A 20,470-nucleotide genomic window follows, 5' to 3' on the forward strand; every position below is an offset into this window, starting at 1 on the left:
CCTTTTACCCGTGCCCTTGCTTGGACCACACCCATCTTTGAACTCTGCCTTCATTTAGATCTCAACTATAAAACTTTAAAGTTTCATGACTGTGTCTTGCAGTGTTGTGACGCTATCACAGTGACAAAATCTGTCCGTCTACAGACAGATAGAAATATATAAACACCAGCCAAAAGTTCTCAAAACCGCCTTTGTGTTAGTTCCCCGCCACAGTAGGTGTGCCCAGGACCACATTTTGCCCACACACACACACAGACTCGCAAAGGTGAGAACAATACCAGCATAATAAGAGTCCATTTCCACTGATAACGTCTTCAGATAACAGCACAAGCCGAGTGCCAAACTCCCAGCTCCCATGATTCTGCCTCCACACTCCTTCCTTCAGATGATAAGAACATGACTTGGCAGTACTCACATCCTCACTGCTCTCCAAGCATTTTGACGTTATACCAGAGCAGACCAGGCCAAGGTCACCATATAAATCCCTTTCCAGTGTCTCCTAATGACGCAGTCGTTGGAGCAGCAGGTCAGAGTAGGATAAATAGAAACCCAGAGAGAAAGAGAGAGATTACCTCATCATGTCTTGTTTTGGTTAAGATGCATGATGTGAGGACAGAGAGTGGATGAAAATAAATACCCAAAGATGACATAAATAAAGTAAGAGACTACTTTAGTCTCAAAACATCTGTCACAGAGCCATTTAACCACGGTAAGGGCCGGAACATGGCCCGCACATGTACGTGAACAACAGCGTGCTCTTATTTTGAAAAAAACAAAACATGAGCAGCTTTCATATGACGTAGATATAACATATAACATAAAGATTGTTTGAGTGTTGGTCATGTGATTGCAGATAGAAAGCAGATTTATTTCCCATCGTCCCACTGTTGCCCATCGTGAGTTTCAGGTGAACACAGTTGTCATTTTCACACCCAGTGCCGATGTTGTGTAAGTAGCAAGTGTCATGTGCCCATTGGTGCTCCCATGGGTGTGTTGGACTTGAAATGATGTGTGGTTAATCGCATTGTTGATGCATTGTTAGGTACAGAAACACTACCGAACAGGACCTGCAAAGAGCGGTTCAGTGGGATGAATATAATAGGTGGTGTTCTACCCTGCCTAAAGGATATTTACAAGAACAAGGCTAAGAGAATCAAGATCCAAACCACCTGGGGAACAAGCTTTTCCTCCCTGTTGAGGTCTTCAGTTTTTTTTTCGGATCACACTAATACTTGCATTATGATTTCATGTGACCAATAAATTAATTTATTTATAACTGTGCCCGGTAGCATTTAGCAGTTGTTTTGATTTAAAACAGTATAAACAAAGATGATATTTTCTCTTCTGTTTTTGCTGATGAATGCTGTAACCTCTTCTTTAGAGTCCTTTCTGGAGGTTATTTTGCAACAACACAGCTGTGGACTGTGCTCTGTAAGCACTATGTCACCGAGGAGGGTCCTTATGACCAAAACACTGAGTTCTTCAAATAAATCAGTGCACATGTGACAAGTGTGTGCAGGAAACCTCTTTCTTTGGAAATGTATCTGCAGGGGGAATTTATTTCCTGCACCACAAAAGAGACAAAGCAAAGCGAGTGTTGCTTTCTTTAGATTCTTGCAAACTATGCCAACTGTGAGATGTATTCAGGTTCACATATGGATGGAGGAGGGGGCCCTGCTCTCAGTATTGTTGTGTTTGTGTGTGTGGGAGGTCAGAGGTGAGTGTGAGTGTTGGTCCTTTGCTGCTTCCTCGTGGTCAGACCAGGTATAACTACTTCCATATGTGTGTGTTTCTCTCTCTCTCTCTCTGTCTCTCTCTCTCTCTCTCTCTCTCTCTCTCTCTCTCCTCTCTCTCTCTCTCTCTCTCTCTCTCTCTCTCTCCTCTCTCTCTCTCTCTCTCTCTCTCTCTCTCTCTCTCTCTCTCTCTCTCCCTCTCTCTCTCCCTCTCTCTCTCTCTCTCTCTCTCTCTCTCTCTCTCTCTCTCTCTCTCTCTCTCTCTCTCTCTGTGTGCAAGACCAGCCAGCAGCCAAACAGAGGCACATGTCGACTCAACAGTGTTTTTGTAATTATTATCGTTATAATGATGATATAATAAATAATATAATAAAGTTTATCTTATAAAATCATAATAAATTACACTAAAAGACCATATAAAGTAGTTAAAAATGTCCTCATGTGTGATTTTAGGCCATTTTTGTATGTCATCCTTCCGGTCACTGATCAAGTGTTTACCATACATTGATTTATTTTTGGTTGCCCGCCACAATATCAGCCGCTTTCTCGCTCTGTTTACCCATAACCCCATAGTCCCTCTGCCTTTGCCGAGAGGAGGCGGCTCCAGAGACGGAGCTTCAGTTAGCAGCTGTAGCAACTCTAATTCTGCCGAACAAAACCTCAGAGCCAGGGGCGGAGGATTGGCTGAATTTGAGTCGCTACAGGTGTTAACTGAAGGTACGTGTCCTACTACCCCAATACCTACCTTCCCAAATTTTGTTTATTGTTTGCAACGCTAACTACTGCTAGCACTACACTAACCGGTAAATCAAAGAAAGTATGTTTAAACCAGAAGAGAAAACATAGACGGGGCAGCATAAGGTGAAAAAAAGAAACAATTAACAACAATACATCATCACAAAATGGTGAGTATCACATTTCAAATGTGAAAACAAACATAAGGCAGAGCCTGAGAGGAGATCTGCAGCTGTGTTGTTGTGCTGCTTGTCTGTCAGGCTGTGACATGCTCACACATATCTTGCTGCCTCTTTGGCGCCCACACTATTTTCTTCAAGTAGATGTTTCAGAGTGTTTCAAAATCTTGGAGTTTTGGGAAAGAATTAGTGTCTTTAAATAAAATGAGAGCTGAGAGGACATTAGCTGACACTGCTGACCATTATGGCCACATTGAAATTCCCTGTTGAGGTGATTTTTTTAGTTCTTAATGTGTAGCTGTGTGTCTGTGTCCAGTTCGACCATATTTGGGTTTCTCCGACACCTGGGTCATTTCTGGAGGGTCATAATTCTAGTTTTTACCGTATGAACTGTCAGAGTCTGATAGAGGTTTTGCAGATCATCCACTTGCTGTTGTAATGCCTCGTGAGCAGTATTAGATCATAGCAAAAAGCAGCAGTCTCTCTCTCTCCCTCTCTCCCTCTCTCTCTCTCTCTCTCTCTGTGTGTCTCTGTCTCTCTGCGTCACAGCTGGATGGTGTACAGCTGTTACCATGGGTATTGCTGTGTTTGTAGGCTGCTGATTGGTTTCAGATGAAGCTGAATATTTCCACTTGTTGGCTGTAAGTTAGCACTCTGTTCCAGGTAGGGAGTAACAGCTTTTACGTTTTGATTTTCTACACAGCAGCTACACACACACGCACGCACATGCACACACATACACACGTAGACATACACACACACATACACACACACACACACACACTCACACACACACGTGCGCGCACACACACACACACACACAGACATACGTTTCTAACGGACCAACATTTCTTGAATATGATTAAACAAAAAACAGTACCTGAGACCACAACCAGCTGTTACGCTCCAATAGTGTCACGCATGCAGCAGCAGTCAGGACAGTTTACAGCAGGTGTAGTTGTGTAAAGAAAAGTGGGAAATATTTTAGAAATAAGATCTTAAAATATGTTCTTAAACACACAGAAAAGCCAAGGTTGTCTCTACAGCACTATCAGATAGACTATGCAGTGTAGTCCAGCATAAAGAATACAAAAGTTATTAAGTAATGGTCTGATAAAAAAATATGTTATATGGAAAGACTATAAAGTCTTCAATTTTAATATGTGCCAGAACAAGATTGAGGATGTGGTTAAAACAGACTAAAAAAAACAGGACTCCATTCTGTCCGCAACACCCAAAGCACGATGTAATGTCCAAACTCAAAAAACAAGAACAACACAAATGGGTCCATATAAGGCTGAGAATGAATCAATGACTAAATGTGTGCATTCTGTCACCAATATGGAGGCATGATCCATTAACCCTCTGCTCATCACTTTATATCCCTGACACAAAGACACTCCTACTGTATACACACTTGTAGACATGCAGGCATAACACACAAATAACTCCCCATTTGCAGAACACTTTTTGTTTTCATAAAAAATGTGTCCTAAAGCCCAAATAGTAGCACTAACTCATGCTGAATATATGCCACCCAGGGACGGTGCCATAAGCCTTTAAAATGTAATTCCGACTGTAAAGTGTTATTCCCGCGTAAAAGCATCCCATGGTCTTTTTCGGCATGAATATACAGTACATCAAATAAGCCATCGAGACAGTTTCTTTCATTGATCACCTATTAACAGAGAAATCCCAGAAAGTCGCCAATAGACATGATCAACACCATCCAAAACGGCTTTTTTGAACCACTAATACTGCTCAAAATAACACCCAAACCTCTGCAGTAGCATGATAAGAGTCCCTACACATAAAACAAAGCACCAACAACATAGTTAGAGAACACAGAGTTTATTAAAAAAAGACTGTTTTACAATGTTACATGCTTTAACTGTTTTGGCTGCCTCTCAATATGGACGTAGCGTCCATATTGAGAGGCAGCCAAAACAAGTCAGTTCAATACTTTCCTCCTTGAAGTGAATTACCAGTGCATTGGGTAATTGATGGGAGGCTTTTACTCCAGAATTACACTTCACATTAGTGTGAACTGTGCAGACTAGGGATCGACTGATATGGATTTTTTTAGGGCAAATACAGATTTTTTTTTCATCAGCCTTAGCCGACAACCGATACGGACTGCCGATTTTCTTGACCTGATATCGTCTGGTACGTGATAAACGTTAATACAAATTTATATTCAACGACGTATAAAACAGATCTCTCATCATTAAACCTCTTCTTGCAGCTGATATTATCAGCCGCAAATATCAGCCGACAGCTGGCCAATGTATCGGTCAATCAGTAGTGCAGATGACTTCAACGCCAATTTACAGGCTTTTGTTTACTGACTACAGGTTGCATCACCACCTCCATCACTCATTAATAGAAAGAGCAGAGCAATTCCTTGTTTACATGAAAATATCACATTTACTTCCCATTTGTAATTGTTCCAGCAATGTGAGCAGCCTAGGAAACAGACTCCAGCACAAATGAATGAGAGGGTTGCCTCTGCTTTGATCCTGCATATGGGTGTAACAGCAGATTATAATTGAAGCATATGTAATTACCACAGCACTGAAGAACGTCATAAAGACCTCCATGCCGTTTTTTTTTCTTCTTCACTTAAAGACAGCAGCAGAGTAACACTTCATCTCACCCAGTAGCAGACTCCTTCACTTCATTTTTCTCTTTCCAGCAGATAAAACGCCAACTCTCAGAGTGCAGAGGCATTTATCAGATAGAGCTCCATTGTTCCTGTGATGTGAAGGAGCAGCAGAGAAGTCGCAAATGGATGTGAGGGAGTTTGTTTCAAAGTGAAGGACAGATGTGATGGTTAGAGAGAGAGAGAGAGAAATTGAGGGCCTGAAGGAAAAAAGGAATAGAGTGGGAAGGAGGGATAGAGGGAGGGGCCGCTGCTATGAACAGATGTGGGCAGAGAGGCTCATTTTCCAACCCAAACTGCAGCGAGAAGGAACACCAGATACGTAGACTTTACTGGATTACACATCAGACTGTGGACGTGCCGGACTTCTTTTGGTTTTAATGTTTCGATCGACACTTGAGTTTTCATCTTGTAATCTCTGACGCCAGAATTAAAATGATTTAAAGCATGGATTCGCCACACCTCTCTCTTCTTCCGTAGCGAAGATTGGCGGAACAAAATGTTTAGTTACAGTTAATTTGTGCTGGGGTTTTTTCTCTTATGGTGTCAAGAAAATCCACAGCCTGCAGCTTGCAAAACTGCCAGTTGGATCTTTTTTCATTTTTTTTTTCATGGGAACTCCACCCTCAGCCGTTCCTATACGTACGTTATTTGTTTTTCTAACTGAGAGAAAGGAGAGACAGTAGAGAGTGGTGTGATTGTTAGTGATTTGACCTGTGAAATGGTTAATACACAGCTTGTGTATTAACACATCGAGCTGCAGAAACAAACTGCCAGCATGTATGAGAGACACAAGCGGAGGTACAGCTTCTGTGCCAAAGGAGAGAGGACTGTGGATGTGGTGCTGATTAAGGTAGGAGGCTGTGTGTGTGTGTGTGTGTGACCACCAAGCTGTATTGAACATTTGAAAGTATTATTTCTTTACAGTATTTAGCTGTTTCAGCCCGCTCCTTTTGGATTTTTAATAAGCCATTTGTCTGCAGTCTCACAGGTCAGATATGGTGCCGATGTCTTGCAAGATTGTGGCGTATTTTAAATGTGTACAATCTGTCACCAATATGGAGGCATGATCCATTAACCCTTCAGACCCTTTGCTTAGTTTCCATTCCCTTTATAAACAGGCTTCTAGCAGAGTCGCTCCAAGTCCTGGCTGGCCATGTCATATATTGTGATTGTGAGAAGTTAAGCTACTAAGAAGTGTCAGTCAATATGCAGTGGGACTGTACTGTACAAGTTCCATACCAGTATTTATAGAAACAAGTTTTTTTACCTGAATGTTCACAGTTTTTCAATGCACCACAGATATATGTATATGGATAAATAGAGGGGACTGTCGGTGTGACATTCTCAGCCTTAACACAGAATCTACTGCAAAACAAATGCAAAACGTCTTTTCGCTCTGGATATTTTTATTTTTATTCTCTGAGTTTTTTAACTACACTTCATCATCATTATCATGCTGTGAGTGGTGCTAACAGGAAGTACAATGTTGCCATGGAGACAGTGGGTGCTTTCCATTTAGTTACCGTTGCTCCTCACTTCCCTCACTCAAGTCTCTTCCTCTCGTCTCAGATATTCCCAGAGAGATCTGAGGAAGAGACAGGAGGATGGAGGAGATGTATTTACCAAACGGGGGCACCCTCACATGTGAGGAGACAGCAACTGCTAATGACGCACAGCATCTTAACTATAAAATGAATCATGATTGACACACAAAAGATGAACCCCTGACACTAATGACTGCTCATGGCGTCACAGAATGTAACACATATATACAAATAAAATGAGAATTTGAGACTTTAATTCCTGTTTCTAAAGGTAGTCTAGTCTTACAGTCTATAACACAGTCAAATGAGATAATATGATATTGATTCTGGGATGTCTGTTCAGATTTTTAAGAGTGGACTCTGAGAAGAAGGGGATAATGGTATAAGATGACATGTCATTCATCTGATTGGGGAAAACAGATTGCTTGATCCATTGATTTAAAACCGGATGTCTTTCCTCTCGCAAACATGTTTCTGTCATGGAAGCTAGGATACCGACACTGACTTCAATATTAGGTAATTCTCCTCAGTTGATTCAAATGACACCTGTTTTGTGTTTTAATGTACGTACTTTTTCTTGAGTTTGTGTTTTGTACTGTCTGTTTTGTATTCGTTGCTGTTTTATGTATTTTAAAAGCTCCATAGGGATGGACATTGCAAATTAGCTTAGGCTATAATGCTTTAATGTGGGGCATTGGTCTCTGCTACATACTTGTCTTTACAAATAAACATTAAAATGAATAAATGATATACTTTCTGGTAATATTAACTAGGCTCTGGCTGGAGGAATTTTAGGTTCTAAACAAACCTCCAGAAAAGGTAATATACTGGGCAAAGATATACAGACAGAGATGACATACAGAAAGTGAGTGGTGTTCTCTTCCCACGCTGCTCACATCCCCTCTTCATCTGGAGGATTTTATCATGCTGTTTATTCCTGCTCCTGAACATCACAGCTCATATGTTATTTGAGGTCTCTCATGTCTTGACTGTACATTGGCGGGTTTGGACAGCTTCTAATTGTATGTCAGACGGAGGCACACCTATATACATAATGAGCTGTGAAAAGCTACTGACTCTTTCATACTTTTGGATTTAAGTTCTCTTAGATTTACATGATTTGTTAAAGTAAAGATCATTTTAGAGAATAGGTTGAGATTATTTTTTTAGTATAAATTACAACACAACTTGGCATGTTGAGTTATACTTTAATCATTTGTCCTGTCTATACTGACCAAGTGATCTATTCCTAACAAGACTACACTCTAAAGCCCTATTCGAACGGCATTAGTTTGAGGTGGGGACGTGAGGTAAAATCATTTTACCTCAGGACGTCTGTAATATAGATGGTTAATAAAATCCCTGTATTCTACCAGAGGTGGGACACAAAACCAACTGAATGAACGAAACTAAAGGACATAATAGATTATCTAAGAAAAGTGCTAAGAGTGCTTCTTCAATTGCCTCCATGCTAAAAAAAAACACAGAAACTAAATGTAAAATCTATGTAGATATTCCGTCATATCCTTTTAATAGAGGGTCATATTCGGACAGGATTTTTCTTTTTTTTAAAGGTTATTTTTTGACAATTTCTCAAGCCCTTTATTAAATAGAATGGACAGGAAATGGAGTGAGAGAGAGGTGGGGAGACATGCAGCAAAAGGGGCCGCAGGTCGGAGTCGAACCCGCAGCCGCTGCTTCAAGAACCATCAGCAGGTAGTATTAGTATTTTTTCAGGACCCTTTAACAGAAGCTAAAAATCACCGTATTATTTACTGACATTCTTCAGAATAATTACTGACAGGGCACATTCAGACAGCACTAAAATCTCTGGTAAGAAGGACCTTACCCCACGTCTTCACGCCAAATTAATAACGTGCGAATAGGGCCAAAGAGATGTAACACTGTAGGGACCATTGAATTTGAATAAATGTTGTTTGGTCGAGTGGGGCCTATGTACAACGCAAATCACACTACGACATTGCCCATGGCGCCCGTACGCAACTAGGGCAGCATTACAGGAATGAATCAATATTGAATTGGGAAATATTATACTGCAATGCACTAATGAATTGATATTTTTACCCACCCCTACAATTTGATGTCAGTCCCTCAGCCTTTTTGTGCAAAATGTAGCAATCATGGCGAGAGAAATCCATTGTGAAAGACAAATAGATGCTAGAATAGAACCCTGTGCAGTCTGAGTACTTGTTAGGACGTCTTTTCCTGAAGTAAAACTCTGACTCTCTTATTCATTCTGCTCATACAGTCTGCTCTGTGCACCAGCAAGTAAAACTCAGAGCTGAATACGAGTCCAGGCACGTTTATTTAAGAGTGTTAAAAAAGCATCCTGGGAAATGTTGGGACAAGTATGTATGGGTAAAATGTAAAAGTAAATGACTGCATACCAGGTCCTGGAAAACACTGAAGTGTGATCAGTGTAGAAGCCACGATGCGAGGTCTTGTGTTACAGTGTGGACAATGGAGTGTATCCACATAGAGTTTTTCTATGCCTGGCTAGATTTGAAGATCACAACCTAAAAAATAATTGCACAGACATGACCTTTGTGTTCGCTAACAGCTGTGTGTGTCATATCAAAGATCCACTGAGTATCAGCCAGGAAACAACCTACACCATAAGTTGGTCGTAACTTGGCATTCAAGTCACTAAAGTCACCTTTCTATCTAGCTAACTTACAAACAAATAGGCTATTTATCATGGTTTATTGGGAGAAACCAAGCATCTATATGTAAAATCAGACATGCAGCACCCCCAGAGCCAGTATGGAATAATCCAGTGTTTCATAACCACATTTTGCGCATTTTGCGATGATTCGACTATGAGATTGGCAGTTGAATCAGGCTGCTCAGAGCAAATTGTCGAAGAGTTGACTATTCCGGGTCACCCCTAAAGTGGTGTGATACGAATACATTATTGTACTAATGGTTATATTCAGTTCAGGATAAAGCTGACTGATGTTCCACATGTGTCATTTCTTCACCTCATGATCTGATATTGAAGCCTGACACAGTGGAGACAGGGTAGGAGGAGCTGATGTTCAGAATCATCTCTAAAGTGCATTCTGATGGACCTAAGAAAATTTTCAAATTATTGTCAGTAACTTTCTGTTTTTAAAAAAAATGTACATTTAATCTGGGCCTCGCCCAACTACATGCGCAACCTCCAGTTTTTAAAGAAAATCATTCAATTCATTGGCCCAATGCAATTTTAACTTCTGTTTTCCTACTAAGGTTCTATTTTATCTTTACTATTGAGTTACACCTGGACCATTTAAAAGTTAAACACGTTTTAAATAGAATCAGTTAAGGATTATTGTCTTTATTTGAAGCTGTAGTTCCAATACAAATCATATTTTATGATTTGATATTCGCCAGAGTTAATCGTTTAGCTACATTCTTGTAGGAGATTGTGGAGTGAGCAGTGAACGAAACACTTCTATCAATGAGCATGAGGAGGATTAAAATGAGAGTTCACACAGACATCTAACATATGCAGCTCGGGTGAACAGATTGATAAATGCTGCCCGTTGTCTCCTACATGTTGGAGAGTTGCTCTTTTGTGAAGATCTTTCTTTTCTGCAGGATGTTGATAATAGACAGAGCAGGCAGCATGGAGTCAGGACAACAGATCCTTTGAGACAAGTGGACGAGGGTACAAAGGACTCATTGGCTTCAGTGATTAACAATCACAAACGAAATATGAGGTCATTCTCATGGCTCGGCCTACAGGAGTTACACAGACCAGTGGTGGGCTTTAAAATCCCATTGCTTCAAACATGTCAGGTTGTTAATATCCAACGTGTAATCTGTAGACCACTTACATTTATACAAAATTGGGACCAAAGGAGAGATCTTCTGTGTGTTCTTGTAGGTTTTCAGCAGCCATCATGCACTGTAATTGGACTTGTCTCATTTAACTCACTTAATTCTTTTCTACATTTTGCTGCTTTGGTGTTTAACAGCAGATCAGATATCTCAAGCTGTTTGCAAGGGGTTATAGGTAGAGTCCAACAAACACTGGATTGTTAAGGTGTACAACAATATTGATATTGTAAACATTTTTATCAATAAGGATTCCATAAGTTGTTTGAGCATGGGCATTTTACAGTTGAAAAATTAAGTTCAAGTAGAATTTCAAGCAAATATTGATCCCATATCTAAGCTTTCCTGATCAACTCAACTAGTAGAACAGTATGCCATTGTTACCTCGCTTAATAAAAGTAACTTTGAGCTGCATTCTTTGTAGATCTGTCCAAAAAAAGGCCACAGATGGTTGATAAAGGTGTCCCGCAAGGATCAATATTTGGCCGTCCAGTATTTACATTATACGTACATGAATATTTATATTCCAACTGAACATTGCAGAGTCCATTTCTAGGCTGATGAAACCATCTTGTACAGTATATGATTGTCCCAACTGGGCCTTCTCCAGTACAGTCTGAAACAAAGTCAAAAATACTGCCTTAAAAAGCTCAGAACTAAATTTGATTGAACTATACACAATGTATTGAAGTCTAAATTTGAAATTCAGTAGTTTTTATATATGTATGTCAAATGCATTTTTACTCTCTGGTGGAAATACTATTTCCAATTTATCTAATGTAGATATAGTACCAATATCTGCGATTAGATCAAACCAGAGACTGTGCAACTCATAGTAATTTCCTGTATCTGTGTCATGTGTTTCATTACTGCCCCACCTCTTTAGGACACTAGTGGCAGGTCCTGAGTGTGTTGATTCCAGTAGAAACAGTAAACATGAACACAGATAATGACTCCTCCCTTAGCCCCATAACCCTTGAAGTAAATAATGGACCCATTTGAACAAATCATGAAATGACCTTTGTTTAAAACCTGTTTCTGTCTCAGCAACAAACTCTCATGAGATCTGGAAACATAGCTAAGCTAATGTCAACTAACATTCACAAATGCTGAGATAGCTAGCTGGCTGTTAGCTGCGTAAATATCTTACGATAGGAAAATAAAATGTCATGTCTGATATGTCAGAGGGTAAGGGGTTGATGGGAAGGCTGAAGGGTTATTTCGACAAGCAATTCAAATCAGCTACCAATGCAAAATGTTGTATCAGATATGGATCGTTTGTGTGTTGCTGTCCTGTGTGTTTCGGTATGTGTGCTGTAGCGAACCCCTCCTACGTTTCTCCAACATTACACTGAACTGGCTGTGTCTGGCTGCAGGGGTGGAACAGTGATTTGCTTGTGACCTGTTGTGAGGGTGTATTGCTGTGATGGCAGTGTGGCAGTTCCTCTAGTGCATGTTGATTTGCTCACACTATAGCGCAAACATGTGAGATACACACACAGGGCCGTGGGGTGTTTTCAACAGTCACTTGTGAAGCCAGTGGGTGTGACTACATCATATTTAAATATGTTTGGAACACTCATGCACAGAGGTCTCCATAGAACCAGTAGATAGTGCCACAGCATAAATCTGGTGCTACAAAGAACCCATTGAAAATATATCAAGTACTCTGAACAATTTAACAACCTTAATTTTGCTAACTAGTTCTGTTCATCAGAGTAAATCATTTTTCCTCTGTTTCCTTTTGTCTCTTAGATCCAGAGGGAGAGGGATGTTTTCTGCCCTGAAACCAACACAGTAACAACATGTACAGGTAAACTTTTAATCTACTTACTTACTTCACACTTCAGAATTGGAGCAGTTTGTAGAGTGATACTTAGAGTAAGTATTGTGGAGCTGGTGTTCAGAAAAGGTTTGAGTGTTTCCGAAAAAAACTACAAATGTTACTACAGTACAGAGTATGTGTACCAACAGAACATGGACATGAAGTCCTGTTATAGACTTCACCCACTGTAGATCTTTCAACATTTTCATTTCAACTAAATTATCCACCAAAACTAGTTTTTGGAATAAATGTGAGCAAAAAAGGGGCCACAGTCCGAAAAATATAGTAGAGAAATATCCTAGAACACAGGTGCAGCATGCACAAAGTGTTGTTGAAGGGTAACAGACAGCATAAAACACACTCAGCCAGGTACTAAAACTACAGTGCATCACTGGATTTCCTCCTACGCCTCATCAAACTACAGCTCACAGCAAGGCGCCAACAGTCCAAAACAGCACAGCTGTAGGGCTTCACAGATATACAGCCCTAAAACTCTTCTCTGACAGACCGCTCCTGTAACTGAGTCAGAGTTACCCAACCCATTAGGAGAGATATTATGGTATATATCAGGGATGTTAAATTAATTTTAATTCATGGGACACATGCAGCCCGATTTGATCTCAAGTGTGCTGGACAGGTAAAACAGCAAGATCCAAAATCGTATCTGCCACAGAGTTTCTCTTCAGGCTGATATTGGTAAAAGCCCATCACTTGTCGGGACCACGATTTCTGCAGCCAAACTCCCTTCAGAGTTCGACTTGATGCTATTTCATTAGCAATTTAGCTTTCACAGCTGCATCGCTTATCTCTTGGCTAAAACTAAAAACAGACTGCTGTTTCCTCAAACCTGCCAACAATTTATTTATCTTCTCTGTTCTCAGTTCTAGCAAGTTCTTGTATTTTTCATCATGAGCCTGATAGTGGTACTGAATATACCTTGAGCACTGAAAGGTGCTGTGAACACACAAAACACACTGGTTTACCATTTACTTCTGTTTTTTGTAAAACCCAACACTGTGTCTACTTTTCTGCTTTTTGAAAAACACATTTTCCCACGCAATATTCATAAAAGAAGATTTCATGATGCAGTCCAAACATACCATAGGTAGATCCGTAGGGTTAGTTAGCTAACTGAACTCTTGTAATGTTTGGATCACATCAGTGGTGCCGGTGAGTCCATGACACGGTGCTATCTTAAGCTTAAGCTAATGCTAACCCTACATGTTGGTGGACATAGTAACGTCACGTAGGCTGAACATGTCAATGGAAAAAGTCCAGCGGGTCTCCTAATCACAACAAGATTGAGCTAGCAAAGCAGTTTTGTGTTTATATGTTTATTCAGTTTGGGTAACAAGCTAATGTTAACTTAAATTTGCAGGCTGACTCACTAGGCACAGTAAATCATTTCCGTCAATACAGCAGCCAGTACCTAAAGAGAATACTGTAATAATACATTTGAATCACCGAGGAAGTTCACTTCTTGAAGAGGAATAAGGTGTGGCGGCCCTTACGGCTCTTATGGTCCTTACGGTCCTTAAGTCATACTGTCGTTGAATAATCCACATGATTCATGACTACTGTTGTAACGTTAATGTACAGTATCAGTCCCTCTCTAGCTAGCTAGCCAGATGCGCAAAACGTGCGGTAAAATCGACCAATGGGATGCTTTTATGGCTGTATTAACACACCCTACAAAGCAATATATTTCTAGAGAAGAAATTGCAAATATTTTATGAAGTAGACATAATTGACTTTGCTATTAACTTAAGATCAACACATAGTTGTGACTGACTCTTATTAAGACAGCGGAACCCCCAGGAGACAAATAGGAATAGCAGTGCATTTCATTGAAAAACTGTGATTAATTACTTCTCTGCATTTTTCACGTTTTGCAAAGTCATCCAGTGGACCAGATTGGACCCTTTGGCGGGCTGGATCTGGCCTGTGGGCCGTATGTTTGACACACCTGGTATATATTAACAAGTTCATTTAAATGACAAATTCTTGGCATGGAACGGCACGGTCTAGTGATGGACATGTCCTACTTGAAGAAAATAAAAAGAACAAATGTGCAGCACATTATTTTTTACATCCAGACTGTAGAGTCACTCACGACAGGATAATCATTTTTATCACTCATTTAGATCAGTGGTGGTTAACTGACAATGAGTAAAAGGAAAACGTTTATTTATTAATGATGCAATTAAAAGCTGACGTTCGCAATCAATAAAAGATTTAAAAAATCAATAAACCTAGCTTACATGAAAAGCACAATGTAACTTGCTCGTGGTCAGACAGATAAACGACTTTCTTTATTAAATTATTTTTCTTAGGTCTTGTGTAATGTTTGGTTTATTGTTCTGCTGTACAACAGCAGGGAGTAACACTGTGTCTAACTTTTGTTCTTGTTACAACTTGCTGTTTGCTCATGGGGGAATTGGTGGGTCTCTGTAAATCCAAGAATGTGGAGGGACCTGCTCTATATGGAAGGTGTCCTTAGATAACTTTTGTTATGATTTGACTCTATAAATAAAATAGAATTGACTTGAACTGTAACAGATGTTATGCTCAGTGGTCCTGCTGACTGTCTCACATATACACTCAGACTGCCTCTCTGTGGTTTGGGTGATATGAGGTCAACTTCCTGTCTCGGTGGATTGCAACCAGCAGTGCAATAAGCTACTTGCTCAGACAGGGCTTCACATATTCTGTCGAGGTATCTTTCACTTACTTAGCAGACTGCACTTACCTGGATCACTGAGGTGTTTTTGTCTCTGTTTCTCTCCAGATGTTCATCCAGACAGAGAGGACTCTGTGTCGCTGTGTGTGTTGCAAAGGGGCAAAGATGGCGTGAAAGTCAGTGCAAAACTGGATGACAGTGTCTTCAAAAAGGTAGGAAACACACACACACACACACACACACACACACACACACACACACACACACACACACACACACACACACACATATCCATGGTCAAGAGCTTGCATTCAGATCTGTGTGTACATGAACAATGGTATCAGATGGCATTTACTGTATAACGTCAGGGTCAGAAATAAGACTGCTGCTTACACTTTTCTAAAATGAACCAGAATGGGAAAACCTCTGGAGGGTTTCACAACAGACAGGAAACACTTTCCTCTCTGCAACTTGGCAGGAACCAGGGGAAAACAGCAACAAGGACAACATGTGACACCAAAAGAGTGTGGATTATGACCACATTGTTCGCACACCAGATCCAGCATAAAAAGAGTAACATTTATATTCAACATTTTGACATTCATAAAAGCTGTGAAAATGTGTGCACACTGTTACAGACAGACAGTTTTCAGCTGAGCAGTGTGACTCACTTGTTCTGGAAGAGGCCCTTTTCCACTGAGCAAACTCCAGAGAGGACATGTGACTCCTGTTTCCCCCAGAACCTTGTCTCACAGGATCCTTTAAAAACTGACTTAAACACATTGGAAACAAATTCTAAGATTTGGACAACAATAGGAGGGGTTGCTGGGGTGGGAGTGCTCCGTTGTGGAGTACTTGAGATGACTCACGGATGGAGAGATCAAAAAGTGATGGTCATTTCTTTATGGGGCTACTTTAGCATGAGGGATTTTGTGTTTGGTCAAACTTGGATGAAATTTGTGGAAAGTATTTAGATTATTTGGGAAGTCCTCCATCACAGTAATATGAGCATGAGAGTGTTTCCCAGTGACTTCACAATATTTCCTGTTGATTTTTTGACAGAAATGTGTGTTTTTTTTATTATTATAGTAGAGCCTTCATCTCTGATGTCTTCTTTTCCTCTCCAGCCTAAAGACCCTCCTCCCTGTGTTGGACGCAGGGACAGAGGCGTTCGTGTCTCCTGTTCCTCCGCTGATAATGCATTGACACAGGAAGCCCTCAGTCCCAGTGAGGAGGCTTTGTCGTTGGGCACACATGACGTTGTGGCCCCTCTGAGCTCCAGACTGTCCTGGAAGTCAGAAACTGAGGACAGAGGTTAGGGACACAGTTTGTTCTTTTATCTTTTCCAACAGACCATTTTAGTGTACTCATTAAATTATTCCGAGCTTTCCCTGCCACAAGAGGACCCAGTTTAGCTGTGAATGGCAGTTTGACAGCAGGAAGCACAACATGTTAATGAGTGAAAACTCCTTGAAGAAGGTCTCTCAGTGGAACATCGTGAGATAAAACTATATTTACACAGATTTGAGTGTGTGGATGCTTTATTTTATTAGATGAGTATAAACCTAAAATCCAGTTTTCAATTTCTAACTGCCGTTTTACATCAGCCATAGTTTATCTAAAAAGGGAAAGGGATGTAGGGGGGTCTCTCGGGTGCCGACCAGGGATGTTTGGATTAACTGATTTTGCCTTAACCACACTTAAATTGCGTCACAATATCATAACCGTAAGAATTGTAGAAGCTACGATATCTGTGGTGTCCATATCAGTCGATAACTACCTTAAATCATCAGTGTGGGATCATCTAGAAAATGACCAGGGAGCTGTTGCAGAAGATGGTTATCAAGTTTACAAAGCGTCCCTTCCAGAAGTGATTGCAAAGGGTCAAACACTTAATTATTTATAATCATCAAGCCTTTAATGCTCAAGTCAAGGTTAAAAAATACCTCAACTGGTCAATGTAATGTTGGAACAAAACAGTTTGAACTCTGCTGGAGTAGTTTACAATGAGTTACTGTTTACTCTGAATCTTGTAGGGTCGGAAAGTTGTATGTAGACCTTGATGTAAGGCATAGATCCCCAGAACATAATCCTAAAAAAGTGAATATTGTTCATGAGAATCACAGTGGGTAATAGTTTTGTATGTCCGATTTAAATCCCAGGAGGAGGAGAAGAAGAAGAGAAAAAAGATCAGCTTTCAGAAAATCCAGTCTCGTCTGCCATCTTGCGAGCCTCCATCCGTCCCTTGTCTCCGTTCCGTCGCCACAGCTGGGAGCCGGGCAGGAACAACGCCGCTGCAGATAACGACATCGCACAGCGCAGGTACTGTCTGGATATCAGCCTTCTGCAAGGCTTTCTAGGTTAGGATTGTAAAACATCTAGTCCTCATGGCACTGCAAAGCTCTTCATAGGATGAGTGGGTCTTCAAAGAGCCATCAAATGACCATCTTCTCCCAGATGGTAACCCACAGAGAGTTAGGGAAAAAATCTCATCATTCTCTCTTTATTCTATCTGTCTGTTGTAGATATGTAAAATATGTGGAAAACCTTAAAAACATGCAATCCTCCTTACCTTATGTCATATTACAGTGGAGATCAAAATTAGAGATCAAAGTATTAATTCTTGATTTATGTGAAGTACTGTTTATTGTTCATAATTTGATAGAATATCTGCAGCAAAGTCAAGTCTAGCCTTTCTTTCTGCCAATGAGAGGTTTGATCACTGAAGAGTGGGCTTTCGGTCCAAAAAAGTCTTTAACGGTGAGACAATGTGCAAAGACAGATCCTTGTCCTGTTCAGCACTGAACTGGCGAGCAACTCTAGCTGCAGTGTTGAACTGATTCTCCATTGAGTCTTTGCATAATCTTCTCCTCCATCCTTCTTGTGCACTTGTTTTACATGGAACGGCCTTTTTGAGGGATTTTAATGAATCTGTGTCCCTTAAAGTTTCAATATTCTTGAAATCACAGACTGTGAACGCCCAACCTCTCTCTGATGGCTGAGAGGGTCATCCCTTTGGCCTTCACCTGGACAACCTGCTGTCTCAGGGTTTCAGTCACTTTAGTCAATTGTCACCAGGTGTCAGATTAATACCAATAACTGTAAGGGATCTGAATTTTGCTCACTGCTTTTTTCACAAAATAGAGGTTTTTGTTGCAGTGCCTTGATCATTTAAAAAACATGTAAGTACAGCAGTGGTATAGCCACAGCAGATATTCTATCAAATTCTGAACAATAAAAAATACAGTAACAGTATTTCAGAATAAATCAAGAATTAATACTTTGTTCTCCAATTTTGATCTCCACTGTACATCAACTTTTATTTTGCCGGGTATAGCCATTCCACCACACATGAGATAAACGGCAGTGATTCCCCAGGATCTGACCCACTGGAAATCTGTCTGAAGGGGTGAGGGGCCTAACGTACCTGCCAGAGCAGATGAAACAGGAGCCTGGCAGATTCCTCTGGTTTCCAAGTTACTATTTTCCATACACACGAAACTGATATATGTCACAGCAAAGGCACTAAGCTAGTACGTTTTTTGAGAAAGGAGTCCCTTAATGATCTTCACCACTATAGCCGGGTTATTTTTATCTGAGTGTGTGCCTTTGTCATTTATCAGACCAGAGCACCAGCCATCTGTTTAACATCTGTCAGCTGATCTGGATTCTAAAATGGGCCTCTCTCCCTCATGCATATGCATTCAAAGGAGAAGACATTGTACGTCTGGTTGATTTAACAGTCTGTCCACGTACTTTTGGAGTTTCCCTACAAATAGTCTCACATTGCTCTCTGCACGCTGTGTCAGTGCTGGAGTGTGGTCTGGTTGCACAAGTTATCAACATGGGATAGGGGGATAAAGCGATGTGGCTTGTTTGTATTTCTTTAAATCAATTACAATTGTCTGGGCAGTGCTAAGCCACAGATGCAGCAACGGTGTTCTTGCAAAATACATAGCGGAGATAGCAGAAGGGGAACTGTACATCTGGTGAGCCAGACTACCTTACAAAACTCTCTGTCTCTGAAGAAAGGTCTAATTAGTCTGATACCTGACTGTTTTATAATTCCAGACAAACAGGAGATACGTTATGATTATAACTTGACATTCACTATGTTCCGGTGTTACTGCCTCCAGTACCAAATTACACCTTAGAAGACTGTGAACCTGTATCCCACGGCATATTAATGAAGAATGTTGTTGTCATAGTCATCTAGCAGTAACTACGGTGGCTCTGAGAGCTCAGTGCACAGCAAATAGAGAAACACAACCAAGTACAGTGTGTGTTTTCTGTATTTGCATTGTATTGACTTCTCAGGGCCACTGCAAGTAAGGAAGTGACCACAGCAGTCTCAGCTCAGCACATGACAGTAACCGATCAGGCTCGCACATCACATGTTGGCCCCACAGTGGTTCATTAAAACAGAACATTAGAGTTTGGGAGGAACATAGGAATTGTTTCACCTGACAGGAAATTTCAATAGCAGTCACCTGGATGTGCGAGCAACTGATTGAAGTTAGTTGTGTTACGCTGCTAAGCTAACTCCGACTTGCAATAGCTCCGTAAGCTAGCGCCTCTCCCTACATGTTGCATTTAGACATGAAAGATGACTAATGGACTTCCCTGGGTGATGCAACCTTTCCTAATTTGTGCAATGGTTCACCCTGCCTCCTACTGTCTACATCTGAAAGACATTTATCAAAATAAACAATAAAGTTAGGAGTCATCCACAGATCACAAGTCACTCAATAGACTGCACCAGGATAGTCAACAAAAAACTGAAATCACCAGAATCCTGTGCAGCATGCTGTATCTGTATAACAAAGATCCAACCCTGTACAGGTGTCCATCACTGCACCATCTTTCTCATTTCCAGTTTATTATAATGAATCTAAGATTCACGCTGCATCCTGTCACTTAGGACACTTGATATATGTATGGATGTAGAAAGGTTTTTATAGGCATTAACATAAACATTATTGCATGTGCACAATGAAACCTAGCATTGGTTTCAGACATAATCAGGGATGGGAATCGATAATATTTCACTGATGCCAATGCTGTTTTTCGAGTCTGTTCATAGGTCCGATTCTTTAGCGATTTCCTGATTGATTTCTCATCAATTTTCTGTTTTGGTCTACAGAGGTTTTCAGTGTCAACCCAACTGTTTTATTATCCCTGAGTCAGAACACAGTGTAGATGAAACTAGAGAATATTTGTCCAGCTTTCTTTTTTCGTTAGGTTTTAATTTCAATATCTGCTAAAC

At 40.5% G+C, this 20,470-nt stretch overlaps 1 protein-coding gene across 5 annotated transcripts in view; it reads left to right on the forward strand.

Moving 5' to 3' along the window:
- LOC310949281 (uncharacterized protein) overlaps positions 1–20,470 on the forward strand; it is a 116,278-nt gene that overhangs the window by 62,193 nt on the left and 33,615 nt on the right. For all 5 annotated transcript variants that reach the window (XM_083916662.1, XM_083916664.1, XM_083916665.1 and 2 more), the window contains exons 12-15: positions 12,455–12,512; positions 15,313–15,416; positions 16,332–16,518; positions 17,367–17,526. In XM_083916662.1, the coding sequence (XP_083772788.1) occupies positions 12,455–12,512; positions 15,313–15,416; positions 16,332–16,518; positions 17,367–17,526 (509 nt within the window). The remainder of the gene's footprint in view (positions 1–12,454; positions 12,513–15,312; positions 15,417–16,331; positions 16,519–17,366; positions 17,527–20,470) is intronic.

This window comes from Echiichthys vipera (assembly GCF_963691815.1).
Source record: "Echiichthys vipera genome assembly, chromosome: 7".
Taxonomy (NCBI): Eukaryota; Metazoa; Chordata; class Actinopteri; order Perciformes; family Trachinidae; genus Echiichthys; species Echiichthys vipera.